The sequence below is a fragment of the Cyanistes caeruleus genome, chromosome 17 (assembly GCF_971803275.1).
Source record: "Cyanistes caeruleus chromosome 17, bCyaCae1.hap1.1, whole genome shotgun sequence".
In the NCBI taxonomy this organism is placed as follows: domain Eukaryota; kingdom Metazoa; phylum Chordata; class Aves; order Passeriformes; family Paridae; genus Cyanistes; species Cyanistes caeruleus.
This window is the reverse complement of record NC_141717.1, coordinates 2,330,018-2,345,601: the sequence shown is the minus strand read 5'-3', so window position 1 is coordinate 2,345,601 and position 15,584 is coordinate 2,330,018. Positions and strand designations below refer to the sequence as shown.

Genomic DNA, 15,584 nt, shown 5'->3' with positions numbered 1-15,584 from the left:
TGACGGGACCTGAGAGAAGGGCTGGAGCTGGGTCAGGGCAGGGGCAGCTGCAGATCAGGGAAAGGTTCTCCCCCCAGAGGTGCTGGCACTGCCCAGGCTCCCCAGGGAATGGGCACAGTCCCAAGGCTGCCAGAGCTCCAGGAGTGTTTGGACAGCGCTGCCAGGGATGGACAGGGTGGGGTTGTTGGGGTGTCTGTGCAGGGTTTGGACTGGATGATCCCTGTGGGTCCCTTCCCACTCAGGATATTCTGGGATTCCATGGTTTTATGGCCTCAGCCCTGTAGGTTCCTCCATGCCAGTGGAATTCTTGCTGCTCCTGTGGGAACTTGGGATGACCAAAGCACATGGACACATGGGTGAACAGCTCTAAGTTTGCTGTAGATGTGATTTTCTTATAGAAACACATACCTGGCTTTCAGAAAACCCAAAAGAACTCAAACCAACCCCTCAGTGCTGCTGCAGGGTGAGCAGGGCAGCTCTGAGCTCCACGGCTGCGCTGGGGGCTGAGGCTCCTTTGAGACCTGAGGTTTCCTTCCGTGAAAGGAGAGGTTTGGTGATTTATCAGCTCCCACCCCAAGAGCAAACTGAAACCCCAGTGAGACAAAAGGTTGTGCTCATGAGAGCTGCACAAATCCAGCCCTGGAGACTCCCTCCTGTGCATCAGGAAGAGGAAGAGGAAGATGTGTGTGGCAGGGTGAGGGCAGATTGGGATTACGGAGCTCCCCGTGCAATTCCTCTCTCACCTCACCAGCTTCCTCCTGGGATTGTTCCTCAGCTGAGGGATGTGGTGCAAAAATAGACAAAAGTGCCTCAAAAGCTCTTAAAACAAGGGATAAATGTCTGGTTGTCTGAGCTTGAGAAGCATCTGGTGTAAAGGATTTTCTGCTCAGGGCAAACTGGAAGGAAGGAACCAAATGCAGCTTTTTGAGGCACTTTGGGCCCTGTGGTTTTGCCCTTTGCCTGTTCTCTCTGAGGTTCCCAGAGCATCCTCAGCAGGTCCAGAGTGCCCCTTGCTCCACATGTGTGCTCCAGCATCCTCATCCCATCCCTCTCCAGCTGATGTGATCCCCTCCCCCTCAGGCATTGTCTAATTGGGAAAATGTTTCAATTATACGGCCTAAATTTGTAACATGGAGCAGTTCATTATCACCGAATCCCTTAATTGGGCCCTCCTACCAGGCAGCCTATTACTGAGTTTCCCAATTAAGACAGGACCTCTTTAAAACCCATAAAAATAAACAAATCCCTGGCAAGGCAGGCCCATGTTACAGGAGACACTGCCCAAAATGCTGCTTCAAGCCTAAGCAATAGTTTCAACACCATCCAAGTCCTAATTAACCCCCTTGTACTGATTACTAGTGCTCCCTTCAAGGAGGACAGCCACAGTTTGGGGTCAGCTCAAAAAATTCACCATTATTTGCTCAAGTCTTTCTGATAAAGAGGAAGAAGCTGGTTACAATGTGTTTATGTGTTGGAAGATGCTGTTTCCTGCACAAAAACATAGGTAACACCACTTTTTTTTTGGTTGCAGGTAAAGGACCTAACAAAATACCTGGATCCCAGTGGATTGGGAGTTATCAGCTTTGAAGATTTCCATCGAGGGATCAGAGCCATCAGAAATGGAGGTGAGTTTCCTGCTGTGCTCTGGGTGAGGATGGGAACAGGCCAAATTTAACAACACGGCTGAGCTGAGAAGCTGCTTGGGGAAAAACCATCTGGGTTTGGTTTTCTGGGAGTTGCTGCTCTGTGCTGGGTGGAGGGGAAGGGAGAGAGGTTGGGGGCATTTAATAAGAGTTGAAAAAGGTGGTACAGCAGTCATGGTGGTGGTTCCATGTTTTGTTGTTCCTACAAAGGAACATCAGTGGGAAATCCCTTCTGGTTTGGTGTCTTTCACCTGTGTTTCTGGGGGGTTGTTACCGTGCTGCTGGCTGTAACATCTTCCAAACACTGGAAGCACGGAACATGTTTGGGTTGGAGGGGGCCTTAACACTCATCTCATACCAGCCCCTGCCATGGGGAGGGACACCTTCCACTGGAATGGAAATTACCATAAATTCATTTCTTGGTGAATTTACCAATGCACTGATAACCTTCACTCCAGCTGTTTGGAGGATCAATGTGCTCAGACGGTTTTTAGCAAGCAGCACCTTAAACCTTAAAATTTAAACAAAGTCTTAAAACAGAACTCTGAACTCCCTGGCTGGAGTCAGGATGATCTTCAAGCAGGCCAGTGGCTCCTGAGGGTTCCTTGCCAGTGCTTGCAGAGCAGTAGCTTGGTGAAATGTGAAGTTGCCATTGGAGCCCCTTTGCTGCAGGAAAGGTGTTGTTTCTTCAGTCTGGGATTTGTCTCAGAGTGTCATTTTGGGCCAGGCATGTTGTTATGGGCAGGGTGTGAGAAATCTGGGAAGCTCCCTGCTGAGCAGCTGGAGTTCTGAATGTGCAAATGGGAATTACCATCCTTGCGCAATAGTCAGCTCTGCTCAGAGATGCTTATCTGGGATTTCAGCCCTGCTCAATGTGCCCCTGCTGCCAGCCCTGCACATGGAGTGTGCTGCAGGGATGGGAAGGAACCATCCTTCCCACACAGACTGCTGTTCCAGGGGTAAAACACTCTCCAAACAAGGATTTCTCCTGTTCTTCTGTCAGTTGTCCATCCCTCCTCCTTCTCCCCAATTCCACCCCCACTTTATTTATTCATTTACTGTAGTGGAGGTGAGACCCTGGCACAGGGTGCCCAGAGCAGCTGTGGCTGCCCCTGGATCCTGGAAGTGTCCAAGGCCAGGCTGGACGGGGCTTGGAGCAGCCTGGGGTAGTGGAAGGTGTTGGGGTTGGAATGGGATGAGCTTTGAGTTCCCTTCCAATCCAAAATCACTTCAGGATTATTTGAGCTCAGGACTGCAGGGTTTTATGGCAGCTCCCAAGTTTCCTGGTGTAGCCTGACCAATTTCCAGCTGTCAGGAAGCAGGAGGAACTGCAGCACACTATTAATTTGTAATAAATTGCCATTGGAGTAGAGCGTTTGTGAAAGCCCAGGCTCGTGTTTCTCCTCAATAATTCATCACTTTGGTGTTGTGTTCTATTAATTGAATGGGAAAAGCAGATCCAGGCAAAGCTTTTAGGGTCTCTATTTATTAAATTTGAAAGAGATTGATATGTGTTTATTACAGTGGTTAGGAAGGGCTGAGCTCTCAACACATGGCATTAAATGGTTATAAAAGAAGGCCAGGGCAGGGAGCAGAGGAGGTTCTTTGTGTCTCACAGCTGAGCATTGCTCACGCTGAAGCAGTCTGAAGGATTTGCTGCTGCTCTTGAGACAGTCAATATTGATCATCCCTTTGTAACCAAAGCAGAGGCCATGCTGCTGCTGGGTGTCCCTTTTAACAAGGTTTGTTAATTGGCTAGGCCTATTTTTAGCCAAGGAATGCTCTGCTGGATTTCTTTGTGCTCTGTAAGTCTTGGGTCAGTCATAGAAGTGAGAACTGGTGTCAGCTTGGACCTTTTGGTGTCTGTGTTAATGCAGGGTTTATTTCTGAGGATGTCCCACTCTTCCCTCCCTCTCCCCTCTCTGGAGAATTCCCTTAGGAGAGCAGCTGGGATTTGCCTCCACCCTGGCAAGCTGAGGGTGCAGTTACAAGGCCAGCCAAATTTCCTCTGTCAGCTGCATTTCTCACAAGTGCTTTCGTGTCCACTTGGCCTTTACATGCAGGATGTGAGCTCCCAGTCCTGTCCCACTGCCTGAGGAACAGGCTGATCCAGGGCTCCTGGTGCCTGCTCTGCCTCCAGCGTGGAGCAAGAAGCACTGAAGCCCTCACACAGAGCCCACAGCCACCTCTCCACTGCCACGGGCCAGCTCTGCTCTCTGTCTGGCCAGGTAATGCTGACTGGGAGGGGCAGGGCAAAGGCATTTGGATATGAGGCTTTAACGAGGGCTTTTAGCCACTCGTGGCTGCCTTCTGCCCTCCCCAAAGTGAAGGCTGGATGGGAAAGCGTGGTCCTCGTGGATGTATTTATTCCTGCAGTGTGCACAGAGTGCTTCCAGAGGGTTTCCCTGCTGTGAGAGGTGCTGAGCTCTGTTCTCAGGCCTGGGGGGACAAAGGTGCTGCTGGAACAGGTTCAGCTCCCCATGGCCTGCTGTGTTCCAGCCCTTCCTGCTCGTGGCTGCTGGCATCCCCTTGTCCTTCCCTGCTCCACAAGGAGTGGCTTGCCTGCTTTTAAAAATCTGTGTGGATGGTGCCTGAGTGACTGGCCAGTCTGCACAGCAGAGGGGAAACGTGAATCCAGCACTGGCAGCGTTTCAGGGGGGATAAATAACTCTGAAAAGTGGAATTTTACAGCCTTGGATTGTAAAACTCGAGAAACTGATAATGGAGGGAAGGCAGTAATGGAGGAGAGTACAATGCTTTAAAAAGGTGGTTTTTGAGGCCTGGAGAGTTCTCAGCCAGAGAAGGACCTGGTGCATCTGGCTGCCATCAGTGAGATCCAAGGGAAAGGAAACAGGGAGGGAGCCAGTGTGACTGCTGCAGTCATCATAGTGAGGATCTCAGGGAGAAACAGGAACCAGGGATTGCATCCCAGCCCCTTGAAAAACTCAGCCTGGGAGTAAGCAGCCTGTTTGTGTGGCAAGGAGCTGCAAGGATGGGGTCTGGAATCACAAGCTGAGGTGCCTGCACCAAGGAGCAGCTCTGTCCTGGATGCAGGAACAGCTGGAGAGGGAGTCTGGTGGCAAACATGAAGGATGGGCTGGATGCAGACACACAACCAGGCCTGTGCTCATGAGCAGATTCCTTCCCTTCAAAAACCTTTTAAGCTTCAGACACCTGGGTTTTCTGCAGGGGTCACTCAGCAGGACAAACTGAAATCTCACTGCTCACATTGCAGCTCACAAGGGTATAAGGACCAAGTTGTGTCATTCACACTCATCCTCGGAGCTATAACATCTGTAACATCTGTATTCCAGGGAGCAGCCTGCTGGGAAGGGGCTCTGGGAGGTGCCCCTGCACACAGGGGGATTGCTGGAGGTGTCAGCAGTTTAAGGAACCTCGGTGCCAGGCAGGGAAAGGTGCATTCCTGGAGCTCCCAGCCTCATCCAGCCCTTCTGCCTTGGCTTCTGATCCCTGAACAAAGGGGCCCTGTGCACTGAGAACACACAGTGCATCCACTGAGGGATGGATGTGTCCAGGAGCTCAGGGGAGGGCCTGAGGATCGAAAGAGTCACATCTCTTTTTTTTTTATTATTGTTTCTTTTTTAAATGCTTGAACTAAAAGCCCTTTGGATTTGGGGAGATGGAAAATTCATCTTGAGAGCCAGTAGCCAAACCTGGAAGCTCTAAGAGAATTCCTGTTTGCAAGGAGGAAGATCTGGGAGACCCCTGGCATTGCCAGCTTTGGAGGAGCTGGATCAGGAATCCACTGTGCCAGAGGAAAGATACTCCAGGGACTGAATAAGAGACCTGGAGCAGGAGGAGCATCTTCAGCTCCCCAGAGGCACTTCCAAAGGCTGGCTGGAGGGAAAAGCGTGGAGCTGGGAAGCTGGAGCAGGCAGGGCAGGATGCTGAATAGCAAATACAGGGCTGGGGGGTCAGGCTGTGGCTCTGGCTGTGTGGGAGCACCATGCTGTTCCTAATTGGAGCTGGCAGCAGTGGGAATTGCTGTCAGGATGAGCCCCTGTGGGGCTGCAGCTCTCCCATCCCTGGAACATCCCTGGGAGGATCTCAGGGGGCGTTTCCATGGTTTCTGCAGCCGTGTCCAGAAAGGTTGGTGAGCTCCTGGCAGCTGAGTGTCAGCTGGGAGCTTCCTGAGAGGAAAGCCCACATCCAGCTCTTCTCCATAGGAAGGATGTGAGTGTTGTACCTTAAGGGCTTAGAGCCAGGAGGGAACTGCACACCAGCTCCCAAAAGCAGATCTGAGGAGTTGCCCCATGGGCAGGCTGTGTTCCACATTCCCTGCTCCCACTGCTCCGGCTCTGGGCGCTGCCTCTGGATGTGGCAGTGCTCAGATGCCACCTCAGAGCCCACCGTGCCCAGCAGTCACTGAGTGCCACTCTGAGCCACCCCTGGCAGCACTGGTGGCTGGGCCCAGCGAACCAGGCTGGCTCTGCTGCCCCGGATCCCTCTGGCTCCGCGGGGCATTCCGAGGTGTTGGATACCCGGTAACGTAACCCCCCTTGGCTTTGTGTGGATCCTCTCTAGGATCTGCATTGCAGATGGCTTTTACTACGCAAAAGGAAAGCTTCCCTTGCCCAGGGATAATTCCAGAAGCCAAAGCTTGCATTCCCATGCACTCCCAATCCCGTAGTTTCTCCGGGGCTGTGTGTGCATCCTCGGCACTCTCTGCCCACCTGGGTGCTGGAAATGCAGTGGATTTGCAACAGGCCGCTGCTGACACCTGAGCTCTCAGTGGGGGTGGCCAGGCCCAATTGAATATTCCAGGCGTTTGCTTTTTTAAAGGAAAGCCTTGCCCAAGGCTCAGCAGATGGAAGCAGAGCTCCTGTGCACGTTTGACTAAACTCGGTGAGTATCTGGCACCGCTTTGAGCACTTCCTACGTTCCCCTGGGATCTGCTGATCCCTGGATTCGTGCAGCACTGCTGCAGTGGAGACCTTCCCGCTGCTCCTGCCTGTTCCTAACCCTGCCTGAAGCACCATCCACAGGGACACAGCTCCTTTGATGGCTGAAGGTAGGACAGATGCCTCTTTGTGTACAGCTGGCGTGCAGGGAACGGGGGCTGCCGTGAATGGGAAATCAAGATTGATTCATGAGCGAGAATAAAACCCAAATTGCTCTCATTATGTCTTCTGCATTTTTATTTTTTTTTTGCCTTTGCATCTTGCTTTGCTCTGGCAGATCCATATGGATGTGCTATACATACTGCTGGTGGGGATAAGGACTTTAGGAAGATGAGTGTTAATTCTGTCCCTGAAAGGAGTAGAGATTTAAATGGCTCTTTAAAATTTATATGGATGCTTGAAAAAAATATAATCCCTGTGCTGTTGTTGGGAGCTCAGGGTTCTGCTCATCTCTGTGGTGCAGGAGGATGATTGTAGCATCAGGATTGTGCTTGTCAAGTTTGGGGTCCACGTGCTTGTCTGTGCCCCCTTCTGCCAGGGACAGGAGCAGCCAAGGCTTTCTTGGAATTAATTTGGATGTTTTTCCCTTGAAATAATGGCACTTAGAGGGTTGTGTTGGAAACCACTGGGCCTGTCCATAAAAATGGGTGAGGGCTTTACTGGGGTTCTTCAGCCTGGAGAAAAGGAGGCTCAGGGGGCCCTTCTGGCTCTGCACAATTCCCTGACAGGAGGGGACAGCCGGGGGGAGTTGGACTCTGATCCCGGGGAACAGGGACAGGAGGAGAGGGAACGGCCTCAGGCTGGGCCAGGGGAGGGTCAGGTTAAACATCAGGAGAAATTTCCTCATGGAAAAGATGGTCAGGCATTGGCAGGGGCTGCCCAGGTGGGTGTTGTAGTCCCCATCCCTGGAGGTGCCCAAGGAAGGCCTGGATGTGGCACTCAGTGCTCTGGGCTGGTGACAAGGTGGGCACAGATTGGACTTGGTGATCTCAGAGGGCTTTCCAGACTCAGTGATTCTGGGATTCTGTTGAGTCTGTGTAACTCCATGTTCACAGGAAATGGGGAATTAGGAGCGTGAGGGATGGAGCTCAGCTGCTTTGGGGGTGCTCTGTGGTCACAAGGAACTGGGGTCTGTCTCCATCCCTCTCCTGACAGGAGGGTTGGGTTGGGGCACAGAGACCCCTCTGACAGGGGCTGATCCTCTGTGTGGAGATGCAAACAGCAGAAGAACAAAGCAGGTGTGAATCCAGCCCAGCTGCTCCAGGGAAGAGCAGGACTCAGGGTGAGGTGGCTGCTCCTTTCTTCCAGCCCCAGTGTCCTTGGAGAAGAAAAATCTGCTCCCAGGAGCCCCAAAATGCTCCTGTGTGTGTGTGGAACCTTCTCTCCAGCTGTGCAGCCCCAGGATCCAGCAGATCCTGGCTGCAGACCTCTTCCCCATGGCAGTGTCAGCAGGGAGGCTCGGATGAGCGGGGGTAATTTTTTGTTCCCCTTGGAAGCTGGACTGGGAGAGAGGAGCTGTGGAGCAGCTGGGACTGGAAGCACAGATCACACTGTTCTCGAGCTCTTTTAAGTCACTATTTCTGCCATAATACAACCATAGAATTATTTAGGTTGGAAAAGTCCTTTAGCATCATTGAATCCAACCACTAAATGGACTCTATCTAGTAACAATACACCAGGGCAAGGACTCAGATGCTGATGTGGGGAGCACTTCTGTCTCAGCAGAGCAGGTTTTTAGCTTACATTTCTCCTTTGATTTCCATAAACACTTGTTTGTATTGAATTTCTCAGTGTGGCAGCTGGGTGAAGGGTGACACGGGGGGGGAGAGGCTGCTCTGCTCCGGGTGCTCCGTGGCTGAGAGGGAGCTGTGCTTCCCAAAAGCAGCCTGGCAGATGACATACTGCATTGACCTACTTTTGGGAGAGTGTTGGGAGAGCTGTGTCCGTAGGCAGCTCCAGGATGAGAACAGCGAGGAATCGCTCAAACACGCTGCTGGAAAACTGCTGTGGGTGCTCCACGGGCCAGGGGATGGGAGATTGGCACAGGAATCTCTGCCCCTCTGAGAATTCCTTCTTTAGGAGTCTCACCTTTTATGAATTCCTGCTTTGGAGCATGTGCCTGAGAAATCTGGCTGTGTCCAGTCACCACTGTGGTGTGTAACAGGTCCAAAATACATCCTTGGTCCGTGGGAATTCTGGTTCAAAATTGGGATTAAAGCTGGGATCAAATCCCCAAAGAATCACTGTCGGTTCAGCATTCCTCAGGAGGGAAAAGCATTGCTGGGTAGCCACATGTCCTGGAAATCAAAGCTAATTCCAGAGTGGAGAGACTTCCATGGGTCCTGAAGTGAAGGAAACCTGTGGTGGCTTTACAGACCAATAACCCAACCCGATAAAGACAAATCTGAAAAAGAAAGCAAATTTCCCAAAAGAAAGCAAATTTTTTCTGGGAAAGGAGGATAAAACTGACTACAGGGACTACCTGTTTTCCCAGGAAGATGAAAATACGGAGCAAGTGATTTTTTGGAGCAGTTTTTAGCATGCTCTTCTATGGAGATAGAAGAAAAGAGAAACAGAGGCAGGCTCTGTTAAATAACATTTCTCTTCTTCCATCTGCTGCCTCTGTTTCTCCATTGCAGGATTCCCTTTCTGGGCTGTTCTGTTTTCCTGCACATCTGGTTCTGGGGATGCTTTTGGGAGATTTTGCAGTTTGGGGAGTGCGTGGGAGGAGGCTGGGCTGGGCTGGTGGCTCCACGTGGGTGTGGAGGGCGGTTTCTGTCCTGCCTGTTCTGCTGTCTCATGTCTGGATTTAGTCCAGAGTGAGGGATTGTCAGGCTTGGATCAGCCTGGGAAGGTGGGAATGTGTCCTTCCTCCTGAGCAGGAGCACCTGGAGAGGGATCAGGAGATCCCTGCCCCAGCCTGGGTGAAGGAGAGTGGAGCCCAGAGCCCTGCAGAGCTGTCTGCTTGTTTCTCCTGAGGAATGCTGTCAATCTGGAGTTCTTAACAGAGGGATAATTACTCACTGCTAATTAATAATAATCACTGCTCCTCCCTGCCCTGCTCTGGCACAGTCTGGGGGCTGGTGACTGCCCTGGGTGACCTGGCACTCCTGTGACACCCTGACAGGTTGATGTGGCAAAAGCTTTTGTCTCCAGAGAGAGAGGCTGTGTGTGATGTGGATTTCCTGGGAAATCAGTGCTGGTTGTGAAGGTGGCTGAGCAGCAGCTGGGACAGTTCCAGTGGGCATCCATACATTGGGAAAAAGCCAATTTTCCCAGTTCTCTGGTGTTCTGGCTGAGCACAGCTCACATTATCTCACTCCCATTCTGCCTGTCGCAGGCTGTCCCCCCTCCTGGGCTGGCCCATGTGTCCCTCAACCTCTTTCTCCTTCATAATCCTCTTTTCCAAGCTCTTATAGTCCAAACTGCTCCTGTAAATCACTGGGCAGTTTATTCCTCTTTAGAACAGGAAGGACTTCTGCTAATGAGGCAATAGGAATTATATTAATGTTGTTAATAATTATGGAGGGCTCAGCAGAGATGATATGACAGTTTCTAATAAAAACACCCCCGATGAGGAACTGGGCAGTGGCTTGTTTGGACCTTGTTTCCATGTTTGAAATCCATGATCTTGGAGATCTTCTCCAACCTGAACAATTCTGTTTGTCACCCCTCAGCCTCTGGGTGCCTTCCTGCAGCCTCATACTCTGGATTGAAAATCCAGTCCCTCCCTGTGCTCCTTCCCCTGCAGGGGAATGGTCAGGCACAAATAATGGCTGGAAAAAGGATCAAACTTGATTTTACAGGACCCCCCTCCATGATTTTGCTTTATTTTGGGTGATGTTTCCTATACAGAAGCCAGCTGGAGCAAAAGCACTTTAAAGAATGCATTTCCCCTCCCTTTCAGTGACAAGTGGGACATGGTTTGGCTCTGTTTCCAAGGGATTTTCTGGCAATGTTGGAGTTAGGGGGAGAAACAGGGAGGGGGATTCAAACATGTGCCTTCAGGAGCATTTTCCTCTTACTCTGCATAGATTTTAAGGGATTTTGGAGGACTGGGACTCCAAACTGCTCTAGCATGGCCAAGCAGCAGGAGGGCACAGGGGCTGCTCGACCCTCCCTGTAACACACAGCACAGTCATCACTTCCAAGAGATGGCTCAGAACTGTGGAACACCACCTTGGGGAGAATTCTTCCTGCAGGTGTAGTTTAGTGCCTCTCTTATGTATTTTCTGTCCCCAATTTCCCCTAAACCCAGGCTGGGTTCTGGTCAGGACCTGGAGGGCAAGTCTGAGATCAGAGTCTTTCTAAATAACTTTCTAAATAATTTTCATTGGGGATTTTGCAGCTCTGTGGTTGAGGTTGGAGCCTAGGCTGGAGCAGGGTGTGTCTGTAGTCCTTGCTCAGGCTCACAGCTCTCCTGTCCGTCACGTCTTTTCCAGAGGCAGGTGTGTGGTTCTGATCCAAACCACTTCCCAGGGCTCAGTGACACCTTTGGAGAGGCTTGGCATTAACTGTGGTCAGTTTTTGGTGCTGCTGCTGGAGGGCAGAAATGGCAAGTGAGACCTGACTGACAAATACTAATGCCTGCATGTCGATGGAAGTGCTGGAAGTGCTGACAGTGTTTTCATTAATCCTTTAATGGAAGCTGTGTCTGGACCCACACAGGCATTGCTCTGATAATGAAATTCAGCCATGCTTGGAGGTAAGAACATTGTGAGCATATCCTAGGCCCGGGGTTGGAAGCTCAGAGCTGGGGAGGATTGAGCTGGTTTTAACTCTTATCCTGATTTCTCCATGTGGGAGCTTTGAGCTGAAAGGCTGAAGCCTTCAGGATGGGATGGTGGCATCCAGTCAGTGCCAGCCTGTGGAACTGCCTGGTTTTCTGCCTGTCACAATCTCTGGTCCATTTGAGCTCCTGAGGTTCTCTTTAATTTTATTTTGCTTGTGGGACAATCTTATCTAAAAGGTGCCACTCGTCCTCTGTGAGCTCCCAGGTGTGGAACATCTCAAGGAGTTTCTACTTCAGGATTCTCAAACCCTTGGCAGGAGAGTGGCCACTGGGTGTCCCCAAGGTTGTGTCAGCACTGATGTGCTCCTGGAAGCTGACTTGGGATGTTCTGCTGGTTCTCAGTTCCATCAGCTCCTTCAAGAGGTCCTGCCTCAGTCTCTTCACAGAGCAGGGAGTTCAGGGGTGAGCTTTGCAGTGTTGGGTTAATGGTTGGACTCGGTGATCTTGGAGCTTTTCCAGCCTTAATGATTCTGTGATCTTCACGTGAAAAATCCAGCTCAGTTTCCAGAAGTGTAGAGACTTGGAAGTAGAAGGAGTGAAGGAGCTGGGGGACATCAGGAGGTCTCCTCAGCAGCAGCAAGTGCTATTTTGGAGGCTCAGTCTCTCCATCAGAAGGTGACTCTAAGCCACTTTCTGGTGGCCACAGCCAGCACCTCATTTTCCACAGCTCCAGTGAGCCTTTGTTCCTGGCTGGCACAAGCCTGCAGGAGTCTGAGCTGGTCTTGGTGACTGGCACACACTGAAAAGACCACTCAGATCACTGGGAATTAAAAATGAGATCCCATGTTTTAAACTCAGCACAAATTCCAGGTGTCAGTGGTGGCCTTCTGGTCTGTCTCCAGGGCAGAGGCAGCGATGCTCACCAGGCCTCAGATGAAGGGAAGGCAGCTGGATTTGTGCTTCCAAAGGGCTTGGATGAAGTGAATTCCTTTCCTGATGGCTTTCCATGGTGCATCTGAAGGAGGCTGCAGGGCCTGTGCTGTAGGAAGGGGATCAAAAGGAATGTGTGATGAGCAGTGATGCTCAGGAAATGAGGGACTGCTGAGGAGCATTAGCCAGGGTTGTGTAAGCAACCTTAATTCTGCCACTGCCTCTCTGAGAGCCTGGGCTGCCGCTTGCTCCGTCCCCTGTGGCATTTTGGGCTGGGAAATGATAGTTTTCAGTAAGTGCTCCTGCTCCATTGGCCCATCTCTGGAGGAAGCTGAGTTACAGGGAAAGCAGAGAGCAGAAAGCTGCTCTTTCACGGGAGCATCAGATTATAAATGCACTCCTGGGCCACTTTGGGGAAGGAAAAGGTGGGATTGGTGCTGGCTTTATCCCACAGGGATCACACCACATGGGTACTTGAGCAAGAGACCCTGAACTGCCTCTGGAAATACTGGATAGTGGCTTCCCCCCATGCAGGATCCTCCTAAATTCCTGCAACTTTTAAATATTTGGTTGTGTCTCTTGTTTTCCAGCAGCATTCCCAGTAAGGGAGCTGGGTTTATATCACTTTCTTCCTTAAGCCAACCAGAATTTCATCCTGCTCATTTTGGGGTCTGTTTTATTCTGTGCCATTCAGGGAGGTTCCAAGCCTTATTCCCACACTGAATAATGAAGGTTTGTGAGCTCACACAATCCATCCTGTTGGAATCACTCGGAGTTGGAGGCTCTGTGGCTTGCAGCAGTGTGTTCAGTGTGTTGGCAGGTGACTCAAATGCTCCTGAAAGGCTTTTTTTCTAGGTCACTCCTATATGAAGCCGATGAAACTGGCTCTGTGTGACCCATGTGTCACTGCTGTACCCACAGCCCTTCACTCAAGGTGCCTTTTCACTGTGATCCTGCCTTCTGGAAGCAGTTTTTAGAATCTATTTCAGGAGCTTTATCCCAGAACTGCTGTTCCTGAGGGTTCCTGGGAGAGCCCAGGTGACTCAGGCACACCTGAGAGCTCTGAAGCTCCACAAGACATGGGAAGAGGTCTCATCCACCCCCGTGGAGAGCCCATGGAATTATTTAGGTTGGGAAAGCCCTCTGAGATCATTGAGTCCAACCATTCCCCCAGCACTGCCAAGGCCAACACTGCCCCATGTCCCCAGGTGCCACATCCACATGGCTTTTAAATGGTGGCTTCCAGTGTCAGGACAAGAGGAAACAGCCTCAAGCTGTGCCAGGAGAGGTTTAGGTTGGATATTGGGAATATTCCTTCATGGAAAGGGTGGTCAGACACTGGCACAGCTGTCCAGGGCAGTGGTGGGGTCACCATCCCTGGAGGGATTTAAAAGTCCTGTGGATGTGGCACTTGGGGACATTGTTTGGTGGTGGCCTTGGCAGTGCTGGGGGAACAGCTGGACTCGATGACCTTACAGAGCTTTTCCAACCTGGATGATTCCATGATTCTGTGATGGTTTTAGCAGTAAAGCTGCCTGGAAGGTCTCTCAGAGCCTGATTTTTATCTTTATGGTTTTTGCATGTTTATGGATGAGACTGGACTGGCGAGTGGACTCCCACTGGACTGAGTGGGAGTGATGGATAGAGCTGGAAGTGCAGGAGAAGCCAGCCATGGACACTCAGAGGACAAAAGGCAGCCCCTGATGCCACCCCCAGCCCTGGGCAGAAGCTTGGGTTTGGACAGGGCAGAGGTGGCTCCAAGTGTTGTGACCACAACAGCTCTCAGTGAGGAAGGAAAGAGAAATCAGGGATGGGTGTAAGCAAGGAAAGGCTGCTTTGTGGTGTAAGGGAGAGGAGCAGAGCAGGGCTGGGACTTGACTTTGATGTCCAGGGGGGAGAGCAGAGGCCATGTGAGGGTCTGAGCTCAGCCTGAGCTGTGGATTGGGGCTGTGCTGCTGCTGGTGGCCCACAGCCATCCCTGGCCCTGTTCCTGCTATGGGGGGAGCAAACCCCTCCAGCTGTCACCACATGGCTCCATCTGCACCTCTCTCCACACAGGCAGTGCCACTCCACACCGAAGGTCTCTGATTTTTTGGCTCCCAGGGTTTTTTGGCTCTTTTGGCCAGGAATTCACAAGTTTGATGTAGGCTATTGTGCTGGCAGGCTTGCAGGCAGGCTCTCCATGGCAACTTCCCTATACACAAAGCACCATATGGCTTTTTTTGGAGGGGGAGGGAATAAATCCAGCAGAAAAGTCAACCTTTGTTTGTGGTGCTTGTTTGTCTTTGCTCTCTGTGACGTGTGGGGAGGTGGAAATGTGGAATTCTGGCTCCTGGGCATGGTGATGGGTGCAGGTGACCTCTCAGATGGCCTTCCCTGTATTTTTATTCTGGAATTTGCTGTGCAAATAAACCCATCCTACACACACACAGACCCCCCTCTTTGGGCTGAGCTCTCTGTGCACAGATGGAGCAACAAGGATCCCGTTCATCCCCATCATGTTCATTCCCTGCAGGGCTGGGAAGGCTCCAGAGCCCCTGGTTTGGGCAGGAGGCATGTGATGGATAGCAGGAGCTGCCTGTGCCTGTGCTCTGCCCACACTTTATACCCCTGATTCCAAAGGAAAGCCTTCACTTGCCTGCAAATCCTCCCTTTTTAAGCCCCTCTGGAAGAAATGAGGATAATTAATATCTTTATCTGTGTCTGTAGAAGAGTAGGAAGTGTTTGTGTGTCTACTTGGAGGGGGAGGAGGAGAAATGATGTGGGAATAAGGAGAAGGGAGCAGCCTGTGCCTTTGGGATGTGGTTCCAGGGGCTGCTGTGGGGTGCCAGCAGGATCACTGGAGATGGCCTGGAGCTGAGATGGCCTGTGTGTGCTGCTTACCAGGAGAGGTGGCTGCCTGTCCCCTCTGGCTGGTGTGACACATGTTGCCTTCCAGGAGCACTGTTTGGTTTTGCCCCTAAACGTGGGGCAAAGGCTCCTCTGTGGCACCCACTGAGGTGAGCAGGTCACTGCCCCCATCCCCTCCCAGGGGAGCCAGGAGGCTCAAATCCCAAAATAGCACCAGGGATAGTTAATGGGAAAACTCCTGACCCAGGCTCATGGGTGGAGCTGTGCAGGTGGGGACAGAGAGACATTTGAGGAGAGGGACAATGCCATCTTCAGCTTATAGAATCACTAAGGTTGGAAAAGACCTCCAAGGTCATCAGTGGATTCACAGCCTGACCCCCCCCAAAGCCCCAGGCCCAGGTGAGGGGAGAGAAAGTGTGCAACTTCTCCCAGCCCAGGAAACACCTCAGGTATCCCCTGGTGGCTCCAGTATCTCTCCTGGTGGCTCCAGTATCTCTCCTGGTGGCT

The 15,584-nt window shown here is 51.5% G+C and overlaps 1 protein-coding gene and 2 long non-coding RNA genes across 6 annotated transcripts in view; 2 read left to right on the top strand and 1 right to left on the bottom strand.

Annotated features, from left to right (window-relative positions):
- The window catches only part of RAB11FIP3 (RAB11 family interacting protein 3), a 72,806-nt gene that overhangs the window by 18,221 nt on the left and 39,001 nt on the right, over nucleotides 1–15,584 (top strand). For 2 of the 4 annotated variants that reach the window (XM_086854225.1, XM_086854223.1), the window contains exon 2: nucleotides 1,532–1,625. In XM_086854225.1, the coding sequence (XP_086710351.1) occupies nucleotides 1,532–1,625 (94 nt within the window). Of the gene's footprint in view, nucleotides 1–1,531; nucleotides 1,626–6,485; nucleotides 6,510–6,585; nucleotides 6,676–15,584 lie in introns of those variants that run through there. The other 2 variants (XM_023936471.2, XM_023936465.2) reach the window with 2 other exon arrangements.
- Nucleotides 3,707–4,349, top strand: LOC147650004 (uncharacterized). Its single transcript, XR_015277311.1, has 2 exons — nucleotides 3,707–3,871; nucleotides 4,020–4,349. It is a non-coding gene; the product is annotated as an uncharacterized LOC147650004 (long non-coding RNA).
- LOC147650003 (uncharacterized) lies at nucleotides 10,880–12,910 on the bottom strand. Its single transcript, XR_015277310.1, has 3 exons — nucleotides 12,432–12,910; nucleotides 12,221–12,336; nucleotides 10,880–12,117 (listed from the first exon to the last, which is right to left on the bottom strand). It is a non-coding gene; the product is annotated as an uncharacterized LOC147650003 (long non-coding RNA).